Below are 15884 nucleotides of genomic sequence, written 5' to 3' on the forward strand. Positions count from 1 at the left end.
CCTCCTGCTCTAGATTGTCTTTTAGTACTATGCACTTTCGTTTCATCCGGGATCTTCCCTCTAAATTGCGTTTTTCTCAAACTTTAGTTATGCGATATTTCTTTTGAGGTGTCACTATTTCTTCTTTGGTTTATTCGCCTATTCTGTTTGAGGCATCCCTGCCCCCCGTCTAGTTTCTCTCATCTCTTGTAGCTCTAGGTGCCTAAATGGAAATCCAAATTGCTTTAGGCAAGGGAAAAAGACCGAGATCTACCATGGACCTGGTTTGTGAAGATCACCCAGACAAAATTCTAATCCCTCAAAATCCCATGTTGGAGGGAGGGGAGAAAAACAACATCCTCAGTGACAACCTGCAAGAAAAATCAAATATCAATCAGAAACAGAATAATCTCGCTCAAGGTACTGAGCAACAAAATGGTGAAATCAATGTTTTATGTGTGTGGCGTGATGATGATATCAACCAAGAATTCAAAGATAATCAACATAATTTACTTGGCAAGTTTCTCTAAAACAAACTAATACACAAAAATTCCCTCATAACTAGGTTAACAGGGATTTGGTGAGACCCTATGGGCCTTAGAATTTATGAAATTGATCAAAGTTTGTTCAAAATTACTATGACAAACTCTATGGATGTTAAATGAATCATGTAATGTAACCTCTGGCTATTTCGAAACACATGGCTTGCTCTCATGCCTTGGAACCCTGATATTAATCCCACCCATGTCCCATTCAACATGGTCCCTATTGTGATTCAAATTTGGGGTTTCCCTCTCAAAATTAAATCCAAAAACATGGAAACAAAAATTGGTGTTAAACTGGGGGAAGTTCTTGAATTAGAATTATTTATGTACCTAAAGAAAGTCATTATCATCAAAGTTAAAGTCTTGCAGAATGTGACTAAGCCGTAAAAACCAGACATGCACATTGATAGTGTTAAAGATGGTATTGTCAGGATTGATTTCAGATACAAAAAACTATCTAGTTTATATTTTAATTGTGGAATAATAGGGCTTAATGAAGAATATTGCGTGAAACCCTCCCCCAAAAAACTCGGATCCTAATGCAAAAAAACCTTTATGGCCCATGGCTCAAGTCACTAGAATATGAGCAAAAATTATGGAGCAGACTGAAAAGAGGTAAAATTCTAAAACCCCATGAATTCCAAGCTATGGGGAGTACAGTCTTATTCTAGAAGCCTTATTGAAGCAACTTGGAAAATTCACCATTAAAGAAAAACATAAACAACAAACAACCCACACCACAAATTAGAATATCCAAATCCAAGCACATGAAGAACAAAATATTATTATTATTATGCATGAGAATAAAAGGAAAAGGATGGAAGAAAATCTCAACAAAAACATTTAAGAAAAGGCAGGTTCCTCTCAAAGGGACAACCTGGAAGCATGAATATCCTCTCGTTGAACCGTTGAGGACCGGGAAACCCTCGAACAGTTAGATCTCTCAAAAGGTTAAACAAGATTCATCATCCAGATATCATTTTCCTATCGGAAACTATGATGGCCAGTATTTCTTTTAATAAAATCTTTTTCAATTTTAAATCTAGTTTCAATAATTACTATGTTATGGATGCCACCAGCTCTAGAGGTAGGGCTTGAGGGCTTATCCTCTTGTAGAATTATGATGTAAAATTGACAATTCACGATGCTAATTATAATTATATTGATTTCTACTTTGAATGTCCTAGTACTCATAATTTAAACTTACTAGTGTTTATGGTTTTCCTTCTTTCCCTAAAAAAACAATTAACTTTCTTTTTGCTTACTAGTCTTAAAAACTTTTATGCTATGAATGACTGGATTGTTTGTGGTTATTTTTAATTAGTGAAATCTTCTAATAAAAAATAAGGAGGTAATCCATAGACACTAATTTGGCTAACATGTTTTCTGATACTATATATGTGTGAAATCTTAATTATATAGGGTTTAATGGTTCTATTTTCAAGTGCTCCAGCTGAAAAAGGGAAGCAGAAGGCTTCGGAGGAGAAAATGCCAAGTGGGGAGAGACTCATACTTCTATCAAGTGCTTTAAGTGTGGTGTCATGGTTCATCGTGCCAATGACTGCAAGAATTATGAGAAGATATGCTTAAAGTATGGGAAGACTGGACATCTTATTGTTGATTGTAACGTAATAGTCTAACTTGCTTCAACTGTGGGGAGCCATATTACATTAGTACTCATTGCCATAAACCCAAGAAGGTTCATTTTGGAGGGAACGTTTTTGCTTTAACTAGTCCAGAGACTACTAGCTTAGACAGGTTGATTCGAGATACGTGTTTTATTAATGGTATTTTATTGATTGCTATTATTGACACGAGTGCAATACATTCTTTTGTTCTCTTGATTGTGATGAGAGTTTAGGTTTGAAATTGTCTTATATGGTTGGGAGTATGGTTATTTATACCCCGACTAATGGTTTGGTGACTACGTCGTGGGTGTGTTTGAAGTGTCCGTTAACTATATACGGTAAGAGTTTTTGGGTGGACCTAGTCTGTCTACCATTGAGTAAACTCGATGTTATCCTTAGAATGAACTGGTTGGAGTTCAACCATGTTGATATCAACTGTTTTGACAAGTCAGTGTCATTTTCAGAGTTTCATGCAAGTGACGAGTTGTTTGTGTCTACTAAGCAAGTGGATGAATCCCTGAGAGATGTTACCAAAGTGTTTATGATACTAGCTTATATGAAGGCTGAAAGCAAAGCTCCGATTGGTGAGTTACCAATGGCGTGTGATTTTCCAGAAGTGTTTCCAGATGATATCAGTGATTTTCCACCGGAGTGTGAGGTTGAGTTTTCCATAGACTTAGTACCTGGTACTAGTCCTATGTCGACGACTCCGTATAGGATGTGTGGTGCATAACTGAGTGAGATGAAGAAGCAACTGGAAGAGTTTATTCAGGAGAAGTTTGTTCGACCGAGTGTTTCTCCATGGGAAGAGTTTATAGGATGTGTGGTGTATAGCATGAGGTTGTGTGTTGATTATCGACAACTGAATAAAGTGGCGGTCAAGAATAAGTATCATCTTCTAAGAATTGATGATTTGATGGATCAGTTAGTTGGTGCGTGTGTATTTAGTAAGATTGATTTATGGTCGGTTTATCATCATATTCATATGAAACCAGAATATATTCTGGAGAATGTGTTCAGGACGAGATATGGTCACTATGAGTATTTTATAATGTTGTTTGGAGTATCTAATGCACCTAGAGTGTTCATTAAATACATGAGTAGGATATTCCATCCGTACTTAGATCAGTTTTTGATTGTGTTCATCGATGACATCTTGATATATTTGAAGTTTGACGAAGAGTATATGGAACATTTGAGAGTTGTGTTACAAACCTTGGAAGAGAAGAAGTTGTATGAAAAGTTATCCAAGTGTTAGATTTGGTTGCGAGAAGTTAGTTTCCTTGGTCATTTTATTTCTAGTGGCAGTATTTTCGTTGATCCGTTGAAGGTTGATGATGTGTTACAATGGGAGACCCTGAAATTTGTTACGAAGATCATAATTTTCTTGGTTTGGCTGGTTATTATAGAAGGTTTATTGAAGCCTTTTAGCAGTTGGCATTACCTTTAACTCAATTGACTCGAAAATGTCAAGCTTATGTTTGGGATATTAAATGTGAAGAGAGTTTTTAGGAACTCAAGAGGAAGTTGACGTTTTCTCCAGTTTTGTATTTGTTTAGTCCAAGTGAATCCTTTGTTGTGTATTGTGAGGCTTCGAAGATGGGTCTAGGTGGTGTGTTGATGCAGAATTTTCAGGTTGTGGCTTATGCTTTTAGACAGTTGAAAGTTCATGAAAGGAATTATACTACACATGATCTAGAGTTTGTAGTTGTGGTGTTTGTGTTAAAGATTTGGATGCATTATATGTTTGGTTTCAAATTTAAAGTGTTCAATGATCACAAGAGTTTGAAGTACTTGTTTGATCAGGAGGAGTTGAATATGAGACAAAGGAGATGTCTCGAATTTCTAAAGGATTATGATTTTGGATTGAGTTACCATCCGGGTAAAGCCAATGTCGTAGTTGATGCATTGAGTAGGAAGTTGTTTCATATTTCGATGTTGATGGTTCGAGAGTTGGAATTGATTGAGCAATTCAGAGACATGAGTTTGGTGTGTGAAGAGACTCTAAACACTGTAAAGTTAGGAATGTTGAAGCTGACCAATGGTATCCTTGAAGAAATCAGAGAAGGTCAAAAAATTGACTCGGTATTGATCAACCGATTAGTTTTAATCAATCAAGGAAACATAAGTGATTTCAGGATCGACGAGAATGGTGTGATGAGGTTCAGAGACATAGTTTGTGTGCCTAATATGCCAGAGATTAAGAAGAGTATTCTTGAGGAAGTTCATAGAAGTGGTACGAGTATTCATCTTGGTGCTACTAAAATGTATCAAGACTTGAAGAGAATGTTTTGGTGGCCGGGAATAAAAAAGGAAGTAACTGAATTTTTTATACTTGTTTGACTTGTCAGAAGTCGGAGATTGAACAACATAAGTTGTTGGGTCTGATGCAACCGTTGAGTATCCCTGAGTGGAAACGGGATAGTATTTCTATGGATTTTGTGACATGTTTTCCGAAGAGTAAGAAAGGATGTGATTCCATTTGGGTTATTGTTGATAGACTGAATAAATCGGCTTATTTCATTCCAATTAAGACCAGTTATCCTTTACATAAGTTGGATGGGTTGTATATTGAGAAGGTTGTTAGCTTGCATGGTTTTCCTTCGAATATTCTGAGAGATAGGGATCTGAGGTTCACATCAAGGTTATGGTAGATTTTTCAAGAAGCGATGGATACTAATCTGAAGTTGAGTTCTGCTTAACATCGGCAGACAGACGGTCAAACAGAGAGAACCATCTAATTCATAGAGGATATGTTGAGGGCTTGTATGCTAGAACAAACAGGTGTTTAGGATAACTAATTTATATTTATTGAGTTAACCTACAACAATAGTTTTCGTTCCAGTATTGGAATGGAACCATTTGAGGCCTTGTATGGTATGAATCAGGTGAGAGTGTGCTGCTTGGACATGAGATTATGTAGCAAACATATGAGAAGATCAAGATGATCCAAGAAAATATGAAAGCTTCGTAGAATCGCCAGAAGAGTTACCGTGGTAAGAGGAGGAAGGCACTTGAGTTCCAAGAGTGAGATAATCTATTTTTGAGAGTTTCTCCAGAAATTGTGTTGGTCGAGCTCTGAAGTCTCGAAAGCTCATATTGTGTTTTATTGGTATTTATAAGATTATGAAGCTAGTAGGAGAAGTGGCCTAGAGAGTTGCACTACAATCGTTTCTTTTGAATCTTCATGATGTATTTCATGTGTCTTAGTTAAGAAAGTATATTCTTGATCCGTCTCATGTGATTCAAGTGGATGATGTGCAAGTTATAGAGAGCTTGACCATTGAGACATCTCCCTTGAGAATAGAGGATCACGAAGTGAAGCACTTGAGAGGCAAGGAGATTGCTCTGGTGAAGGTGGTATGGGGAGGACTTGCTGATGGAAGTATGACGAGGGAACTGGAGAGTTAGATGAAAGAGTCGTATTCGACTCGGTTTCCTTTAGGTAATTTTTGAGGGCGGAAATTCTCTAAGTGAGGGAGAGTTGTAACATCCCAAAATTTGATTACTTTATTTAATCAGATTATTCGTATTTTATTTTGTTAAATTTATATGTGGTGTGCTTTTAATTAAATATGTATGTTGAATTGTATGTGTATTTGGGGCATTTATGGGTTGTAGTGAGAGCATTGATGGGGTGGTATAAATATTAGTATAAATGAAATAATTAAAATAATTATAAATATAGTTATTTGATTAATTAATTAAAATAAATTAGAAAGGGAGATTTTTGGTGGAAAGTAGGAAATCTGAGAAGATGAAGGGAATGGTGAAAGTTGTAACATAAGTTGGGACTTAGTGTAATTTTTAAGAGATTAAAAATTAGGTTAGAGATAAATAGTGATTAGTAGAGCTTTGGAGAAAAAGAGTACGTAAAAATAAAATTTTGGAAGAAAAGAGGCGCGACAAGGCTAGGGCTTGAAGAGGGAAGAAGAACCTTGATCGAAATCTGAATTTTTACAAGGAACCTAAGATAAGGAGGGAGTAAGGGCTTTAATATGGGTGTATAACATGAATGGTAGAGAATAGAGGTCCTTACTCTCTTTAGGGGTTGTTTCATTTGTTCATAGATTATTGATGATTATGTGTGGTTCTGAAAAATTGGTGAATTGAGGTGTTATTATTCAATTTTCGTATGTTGAATTATATGTATATTATTTTGTTTCCATACATGTGTTTATGCCATTGTTGGAGTTTTTGGAGGTGTTAACATAATCATGATTTTGATGAAATAGAATTTTTACTTGGTGTAATTCTGTGATTTAACATGTTATAAAGATGTTATAACCTACAATATAATTTTTTGGGCGTTTAGGATCGATTGGGGTGGAAAATCATAGCTTTGATAGGGCTCTAATGATAGAGAATCGTGTTTTTGGAGTTTCTGGTTTGAGCAATCTCGCCCAGCTAGGACGAACTTCTCCCAGCAAGCCATGTCTCGCCCAGTGAGACGTCACCCAGCGAGCTATTGTACTCACCTGGCGAGGATGACAGAACATGGGTATTTTCTTTATGTTGAATTGTTGCTATGTTCTTATTCCAGCGATTGTTGGTTTTTGTTTAAACATGTTCAATAAGAGAAGTTTTCATGCTTGAGTGTTGTGGGAATATATGTTTGAGGCATGTATATATGTTGTGAAGTGTATGTATAATTGTGTGAACTATTGTACATTCTTAATGATGAATCAATGTTTAGATGATTTAACATGATTGAGTGATGTGTGTGAATACGTAATTGATGTGTTGTTGTTTGGTGATGTTATATGATGGGAATATGATTTATATTGTGTGTGAAATTCATGATTATATGGTGATAAATTATGTATTGTTGGTGTGCATCGTTGTTGTTATTGGTGGATAATAATTCATAAGAGTAATTAATATTGTGTGTCAATTCATGTTGTTTATGGTCAGAAGGGGGTCGTAAGCATTATTGTTGTTGTTGCATTGATTTGTATAGACATGCATCATTTGAAGGTAGAGAAAAACAAGAAAGAGGGATTTGAATAGTTTTCACAAGAATTAAAATATTTTTGCAACAACACATGCAAAGAAGAAGTAATAACAACACAAACGATTTATCATGGTTCGCTTGAAAATCAAAGTTACTCCAGTCCACCCGACCAAGGTGATTTCGCCTTTAACAAGGACTTAATAAACTAATCTCAACAGATTACAAATTTCTTCTAAGGGTTCAACAACCTCTTATCCCTCTCAAGTTTACAAACCTAAATAAGTTACTTGAGGAATAAAAAACAATTACAAGAATTATAAAGTGTTTCTCTATATGCTTCTAGATAAGCAGTATAGACACAATTTAAGAACAATGAAAGATAACCACAAAATATTGAGCAACAACTCTTGTATGGAATTTTTTTTACAACAACAGTGGTGAAGAAATAATCAGAGTATGCAGCGTGAGTTGTTCTTCGTAAGAGTGGTGAAAAAGTTGTATGATAATGTTGTTGTATCAAAGTTGTTATTTTGACAAGTTGGGAAGAGACCCTTATATAACACTTGAGATAATACCGTTGGGGGAAAATCAATAAATATTTTGTGCCAACTATGGGAGACAAATATAGTAAGTTCCTTGTCCTTTCCATAACAGACTAGGAGCATAATCAAATGTTTCCTTAAAAGGATTGTACTACAATTTGAATGCTTACAACTTAAGTTTCTGACCATGTGACATCTGATGGCGTGTTTTTGAGTGTGTGTCAGAGTGAGGTGAGCATGATCATATCTTTAGAGTTAGAGTCTTCAGATATCTCTTTACAGAGTCTTCATATGGAGTTCTCAGAATCAGATCATCAGAGCTTGAACTTCAGAGTCAGATTCTTCAGCTGATTTCTCCTCAGATGCATTCTGTTCAAAGTCATGTGTGACTTCTCTTTATGCTGGGTCAGTGCTTCTGGACTACTTCAGATGCCACATATTAGTTTCTTAAGAATCAGAAGGTGACTTATCAGAGTCATTTCAACTTAGAATCCTGCACACGTAAGAAAATCGTTAGGATACCAAATTGTTTCAGTCTTTATTATCATCAAAACTTAGAGATCCATTGCAGAATCAAAATCTTATTCTAACAATCTCCCCCTTTTTGATGATGACAAAACTTAGGATTTTGATGAAACAATAAGTACTTTAAGAGATACTAAACTGAAAATGATCAGAGTCAGATAGAAAAGTGACTCCCTCTGAGATTAGCAATCTCCCCCTAAGTCTCATACTTAAAAATGATTTTTAAAGATATTTAGTATCATATATGGGTTTCTGGGGTAGAGAATTTCTTACCAAATCTTCTTAGGTTGCTTGACTTGATTTAGTAGTTTCTTAGATAAGAATTCAAGCTTCCCTTGGTTCAGATAAGTCCTGAAAAATGACTTAGAACTATGCAATAACTTTATGTCAGAATGTTAGCAGTGCATTTATGGGATTTAGATAAAATAAATCATCAAAAGACTTCTATCTAATTCTCCCCCTTTTTGTCAGATTCAAAAAGTAAATAAACCATAATTTTATTGATTAGAAAACTTCAGCACGAGAAAAGATCAGAAATAAAGCCTTAGAACTAAAAACACTTAGAAATATTTTTTAAAGAAAAATCCTAAAGTGTCTAAGGTTGAGGTGGAGGAGGCATCCTCTGAAGTAGCTCGACTAACAGGTTCTGAATGCTGGTGTTGACGTGATCTTGTTTGTCGAGTCTGGTTTTGACCAGTTGTTGTTCTTTTTGCAACTCTTCCAGAGTTTTGATGACTAGAGGGACAAGATCAGCTGTTGATGACTCTCCCTGAGTCAGAGCAGCCTCAACTTCTTTCTCATATTCAACCTTCTGAGCAGCTTTTGCGACCCTTGCAGCTCCTGCTTCTTTCTCATCTTTCTCTTTTGCATTAGCTTTTGCAGCTGCTTTCTCAACAGCCTCCTTGGCAGCTTTCTCAGTTGCTTCCCATTCAGCCTTTACTGCCGCTTCCTTTGCTAACCTAGCTTCTAACCTTTCCTCAGCACTTCTGATGAAGTCATTTATGACTTGTTCAAAGAGGCTCTTCATCTTGAAAACCTCATATGTCATCCATCTGATAAATCTGTTTCAATTAGTCCTTACTTTAGAAGGTTCCTCATTGGTGCTAGATTCTTTAGAGAGCTTCTTGAACATAGAAGGTGAACTCTCTGAGAACTTGGCTAATGCCTCATCAAAGGTTGGTAGGGTGAGTTCAGGGTCAAAAGGTTCAGGAACTGGTTGAACTGCTGGTACAGAAAGAGTTCTTTCTGAGTCAGCTATGGCTTGAGTATTTCAAGGTTTGGGGAGGTTGGGTCGGGATAATCTGAACCAGAATGTTCAGAGCCTGTGGCGAGGTCATAGTAAGGAGGGGTGTTGTGGGTGGTGAAGAAGGTTGGTGAAAAGGGTTCGTTGAACAACATTGCTTCAGAATGTGGGATAGAGGTTGTTTGGAGGTTGAAGAGAAGTAATAGAGGTGAGGTGGTGCTTATGATAGTTATAAGAAGGATGAGTTCAGAGTTTGTGGGTTCTGATGAAAAGGATTGAGAAGGAGTAGGTTCGGAGTGTTGAGATTTGGATTTTTCAGTGGGAACGTTTATATTTATAGTAGGTGGAGTGGAAGAAGTTGTAACTGTGGTTGAGATTGTGGGAGGTGGTAGAGGAATTGATGAGGAAATTTGCCTAGAACCAGAGACGTAGGATTTCAGAGCTTCTAAGATGGAGATCTTACTAGAAGGTGTTGAAGAAGAGGTCAGAGGTACTGGCTTCTTCTTGGTTGCTGAAGACTCTCCCAGATTGAGAATCTTCTTTTTTTGAGCAGTTGTATTTTGAGAGGGTTCCCTATTTCTTTTCAGGAAGTTTAGAGGATGATCTAGAAGCCAATCCATGTTGAAGCTGGATATGTCGTAGCCTTGAGCTTCCATATCTTTCAAATAAATATCTATGACTTATGGAGGATCAATCTTGGTGAAGAGGTACATCTCATCCATTTTCTCTCTTTTATCGTCCAGTTCCTCCCAGGAGGTGTTTCTGGTAGGTTTGACAAGGACCTTGTCAATCAGTCCCATACTCTTTAGATTCCTCCCATTAAGGGGCTTCCTAGCGTCCACTGTGACGTCTTCCATCAGATTCAGATGAATGAGATGATCTACCAGACCATTCTGAATCAGAACATCTGAAATCAACCTACCTGATCGGGAAAATAACAAGTGTACTCTTTTGCATTTTATAGTAATAATGGGGAAATTCCCCGAATGTCGATCTCAAGGACTGCAAGTCAATATTGAGTTTAAATTATCATTCAATTAAATAAAAAGTATTAATTTGATTTTTAGGTGTAAAAATATAATAATAAAGGTAAAGGCAAAGAAGAATGAAAATAAGGGTTTATAGAGAAAAAGGAACAATGCTAGGGAAGGTGTATGATTTATCCCTGTAACAACGTTGAGTCACTAGTGCATCAACAAATATCAATTACTACCAGTTCTTAAGGGTATTTTCTCCCAAGTCCTTGGTGAGAAAACCTTTAATCAATCTACCCTAATTTCTATGTCCATAGCCAATTAAGGTGAAGTTAAGCTTTATACTATCAAGAATACTCTGGTTCATACATGGTATCCCTAGTCCTAGGTGATATCTACTGTAGAGTAACCTTATGAAAACCTTATCAATGGCGGTCCAGTCTAATTGATAACCACAAATCAATCTCGATTGGTACGAAAGAGAAAGCAATAAACACATCAAAAGGTTACCGTAAACAATATTATAAATGCAAATGTAAACTCAAATTCGTTACAATTCTAAATCAGGGACACCCCCTAGCATTAGGGGGGTTTAGCTACTCATATTGTTTAAAACAAATGCAAGATAAAAATTACACATTACAAGTAATTGGATGACTTTGATCTTCAATCGCTCCCCCTCATGAAAACCTCCAGCTCTCTGAATGCCTTGATCTCTATAATACTTGATTGCTTCATAATATTGTATTTTGCCGTATTCCAAGATGATCTTTCCTTTTGCAGAAGGCCCTCTTTTATAGTGAAAATTCCAAGCAGCAGTTGGACATGTCCAAAAATATCTCTGAAAAAGTCCGACGAACAAAAGCCCGAGAAAACTGAATTTTTGGGCTTGGGCTGACACGGCCTGTGTCAGTTGACACAGGTGGCCGTGTCAGCCTACTGTCCTGGCTGACACGCCCTTGGCATGGGTGACACGGTTGCTTGAGGTGCCTAACACGGCCCGTGTTAACTGACACGGGTGGCCGTGTCAGGCTACTATTTTCTTCAACACATCCTCCCTTGCCTGACACGGCCCGTGTCAGCTGACACGATTGGCCGTGTCAGGCCTCCTGTACCGGGGTTTTCTGCTCCTCTGCTCGTCGGAATCTCGCATTGTCTCGTTCTGAGTTCCCTGGTTCTTCTACCTGGACCTCTCGGACAAAAACACGGCTATCCCACGCATAAAATCACTAAAATATAAGTAAAACATAACAATGCTTAAATATAATGACGAAAGTAAAACTAACTCGAAACATATCATAAATGCTTGCACAGTGTGTCAAAAGTCTCTGTTTCGTGTCGGATCGGTAACGAAAACTTAATGCAAATGGTGACTGATCACAACCCCAAACTTAACCCATTGCTTTTCCCAAGTAATGTTTCAGACAACATTGTCACTCCCCAGAATTATTTATGTTTCCCACCACTGCTGAGATCATTCGCTATCGTCTTCCCTTTTCCATCCACAAGTCCTGATTTTTCTTTGTAAGTCTTCATTCGCGCTTCCACTTCAAAGCACCGTTTCACCTGTCAGCTTATATCACATTCTCACAAATTCTCTCGGGGTCAACTGTTTTCACTCATAATTCAGAGTATGCAATATCAACTCGCAAGTTTGAATAGTTTCTCTTTTCCTATCACCTACACACAACACACACTTTTGAGGTCTTTCGGGTTGTAACTTGGCTTGGGTTAGGGTATGGATTATTCAAACAAAAATGGAAAACAAGTGGGTTTTTGGTTCAGAGTCGATGTTACATACTGTGTTTGTTTCTTTTATTTGCTCGGTTTTCTTTTCTTATTTTTTTTCTTCACCGAATGCCCTTTTTCGTGCTTCTTTTTTAATCTTTGAGTTATAAATTTTTCTCTTTTTATTTGTTTCTTTCTTTCTCTCGATTCATCAATTTTTTCTTTTTTTTGTTCTCGCACTTTCTTGGGCTTTGGGAGCTTTTGGGGTTTTTACCCTAAACTTAGCTTTTCAACACAGTTAGAATGCATTAACATGACTCTGAACAGGGTAAGGAAGTGTTTTGGCCAAGGGGTACATTTATGGGGTTTGAACAAACAAATGGATACAAGCTCAAATGGGGTTAACGAGGGATATAATTATTCAGGATGTCTAGAAAGGCTCGGGGTTAATTTCAAATAACGTGCCTTAGTGTGCGTATCATGCAGTGACAGTCCCAGAGAATCTACGCAAATTTAGAGTGATAAAGACAAACCTGAATGTCACTCATGATGATCAATGTGTTTGGCTTTTTATGACTCACCCTGTTTGGTTTAGCTTTGACAGGATCCATAATACTCTTTAGCCTGGTGCGATGTCTTCCTTACTTCGGAATGTACAAGGTACTCATGTCGGTTAAGTTGTATACGTTGCGTCCAATTTTACTTTCAGCAGTGTCAACTTCCTGGGGAGATCCTTCACAACAAGCAATGGTGAATGGTGTGATCCTTTCATCCATTCTCAATCGTGATCATTACTATTTCCAACCTATCAACACAGACTTGACACACTCACAGCATAATGTACCTTCAAACAGAAAAACCAAATCTAGAATGCACAAAAGTAAAATAACAAAATAACAAAATACTGAGAATAAAATAATAATAAAAGACATAAAATCTCCCCCACACTTGAAGTCAACATTGTCCATAATGTTTGCGAACAAGAGCGAAGGAGGGCACTCACAGTACCCTACTGAGGAGGTGATTGCGGGAAATGCAACATCAACTGTCGCATCATGCTGCTCATCTCATCCAACATTGCCCCCTGACGGGCTTGCTCAATGCCTTAACACCTTTGGAGGTGTAATCCGTCCTCCCGGTGATGGCAATCCATAAATCCTTAGGTGAGAACCCGTCTGGGACCGCTCCTGGTCTATATAGAGGGAGTCGGAGTATTGCTGCTAACTCCTCAACAGACAGCTCATGATAATTATTAAACAACCGGAAACGTAAAGTGCCGAAATAATACCTGGTCGTGTCTATCCACCGCTTCTCCAGCTGGAATTCCAACGTGCTAAGGAATTCGAGAGTAATGCGCTCGTATATTGGCGCTTCCAGACTCATGAACTCTAGCATTCCTAAAACATAGAACATCTGGTATACCTCCATTTTGAGCCCTAGAGCGTTCAGAGTATGCTCACACATGTACCTCGTCGGCGTGAGTTTGCGCTTCCGGTGAATTTGGTATCTCCTTTCTTGTTCCGGATTGTCAAACACAATGTTATGTGGATTTGGATTCCGACTCGGGCGCTTCCGTGACTTTGCCATTTCCGCGAGCTGTTGCTTTTTGGTGAGAATTCTCCTCGGGGGAAGTTTGGACCTGCAAAAATAGAAATTATTTAAACTTTTTGAGTTAGGAAATTCCGAAACCGTGGTTAGGACGGGGACGGCGAGTGGAGTAATATTTGTGAAGGGTGTTTTTGCGATAGGTGAGTGGAAGTGTGGGTTATGGAAGGTTTTAGGTAGTGAGGTTTGTGAGTTTTAATGAAAGTTGAAAGGTTTTGAGAGAAAGAGGAAGAATGATGAGAGAGAATGATGAGTTGTAAAAAAAAATCTGATAATGATAGGGTGAGTGGGGGAAATTTGTGGTTAATGGTGGATTAAGTGTGTGGGTCCCATACAAAATTCCAAATTCCAAATTTTTTTCAAAATTTCTGCTTGTCAGACACGATCGTGTCAGCTGACACGGGTGACCGTGTAAAGCTACTGTATTTAAACACGGTTGGCGATGACCTTCAGTGATCCTGACACGGCCCGTGTCAGCTGACACGGTCGCCCATGTAAGGCTACTGTTGATAAAAAAAAATCATGTCACCTCCAGTGCTCCTGACACAGCCCGTGTCAGCTGACACGGGTGGTCGTGTCAGGCCACTGTTTTTCCACCTTTTTTTGTCTGATATTTGCACCCTCCTGACACGGGTGGCCGTGTCAGGCTGCCCTTTTGGCCGTTTTTTGACTTTCTCTCCAGTTTAACTGATGGTTTCTTTGGCCATATTGATCATTCTTTTGCATGACTTAGACTTTTGTTGATGTGATGTTTCCTCCTTGTAGAGCTTCTGTGTAAACCTACAAACACACATAATTGATTAAATATAAAAAGCGTGGGTTGCCTCCCACGAAGCGCTTCGTTTAACGTCGCATGGCTCGACGGTCCTCTGTCTGCTTAGGTGAGACGGATTTTGTCGATTGGACCACCCTCCTGGTCTTGTAGGTACGGTTTAACTCTCTGCCCATTTACCTTGAACGTGTCTCCGTTTGCGGGATTTCTTAGTTCAACGGCTCCATGCGCAAATACTTTTTGCATCACAAAGGGTCCCGACCATCGTGACCTTAGTTTCCTTGGGAATAGCTTCAACCTTGAGTTAAATAATAAAACCAGTTGTCCTTCCTGAAGTTCTTTCTTCTGAATGCGCCTGTCATGCCATGTTTTGGTTTGCCCTTTGTATATCTTGGCATTCTCATATGCTCGATTTCTGAATTCTTCCAGCTCTTGTAATTGGAGGATCCGAGATTTACCCGCTTTGGAAAGATCATAGTTGAGGAATTTGGTAGCCCAAAATGCCCTGTGATCAAGTTCGAGTGGTAGATGACAAGCTTTACCATAGACCAGTTGATATGGGGATATACCTATTGGTGTTTTGAACGATGTTCGGTATGCCCAGAGTGCATCATCGAGCTTGATTGACCAATCTTTTTGTGAGGCGCTAACAATATTTTCTAGGATTTGCTTGATCTGCCGATTTGAGACCTCAACCTGTCCACTAGTCTGGGGGTGGTATCGTGTGGCGATTCTATGCTTGACATTGTATTTCCTCAGTAGGTTCTCCATCAGCTTATTGAGGAAGTGGGTACCTTCGTCACTAATCAGTGCTCTTGTTACCCTAAACCGTGCAAAGATACAATTCTTGAGGAAATTAATTACCACTTTCGCATCATTCGTGGGCAGTGCTACTGCTTCCACCTTGCCGCACCTCGAAAAAATGAGAATACGACTTAAGCGAAGAGCAATCGCACGCTCGCAATGATGAACTGAACAGAGTCGCCACTAAACTTTATTTATTTCTAAAAAGGAAAGGGGAAATATCGATAAAACCCAAGAAAGAACGACAATGATTATGGTCGTCGCAACCAAATCAGGGTTCGGGAGTCGATTACGCAAGGGGAAGGTATTAGCACCCCTCACGTCCGTTGTACTCAACGGGAACCATTAGGTTAGTTGTGTGCGTTAATGTTAGTTTGAAATGTTAGGCTTTTCAAGTTATTAGGTGGGAAAGAAAGAATAGAAAAAAGGAGAATATTTTTGGATTTTTTAACGAAGGACTAAACCTAAGTTTTTTATTAGTGGGCCTGACAAGATTTACAAATCCTGCTCCTACGTATCTCAACAGAGAAATCAAGGCTTACGTAGTTCTGGGTATAAAAATGTTTGTTTGTTGGTCGATTTCAG

At 38.3% G+C, this 15884-nt stretch overlaps 1 protein-coding gene across 1 annotated transcript; it reads left to right on the top strand.

Annotated features, from left to right (window-relative positions):
- The first annotated feature begins 2402 nt into the window (after positions 1-2402).
- LOC127082011 (uncharacterized) lies at positions 2403-2885 on the top strand. Its single transcript, XM_051022235.1, has one exon. The coding sequence runs from the start codon at positions 2403-2405 to the stop codon at positions 2883-2885; it is 483 nt and encodes a 160-aa protein (XP_050878192.1).
- The last annotated feature ends 12999 nt before the right edge of the window (positions 2886-15884 follow it).

The sequence above is a fragment of the Lathyrus oleraceus genome, chromosome 5 (assembly GCF_024323335.1).
Source record: "Lathyrus oleraceus cultivar Zhongwan6 chromosome 5, CAAS_Psat_ZW6_1.0, whole genome shotgun sequence".
Classification (NCBI taxonomy): domain Eukaryota; kingdom Viridiplantae; phylum Streptophyta; class Magnoliopsida; order Fabales; family Fabaceae; genus Lathyrus; species Lathyrus oleraceus.

What these genes read in the sequence shown, in the direction of transcription:
- LOC127082011 (XM_051022235.1), top strand. Translation starts at nt 2,403, where the DNA reads ATGGTTGGGAGTATGGTTATTTATACCCCGACTAATGGTTTGGTGACT.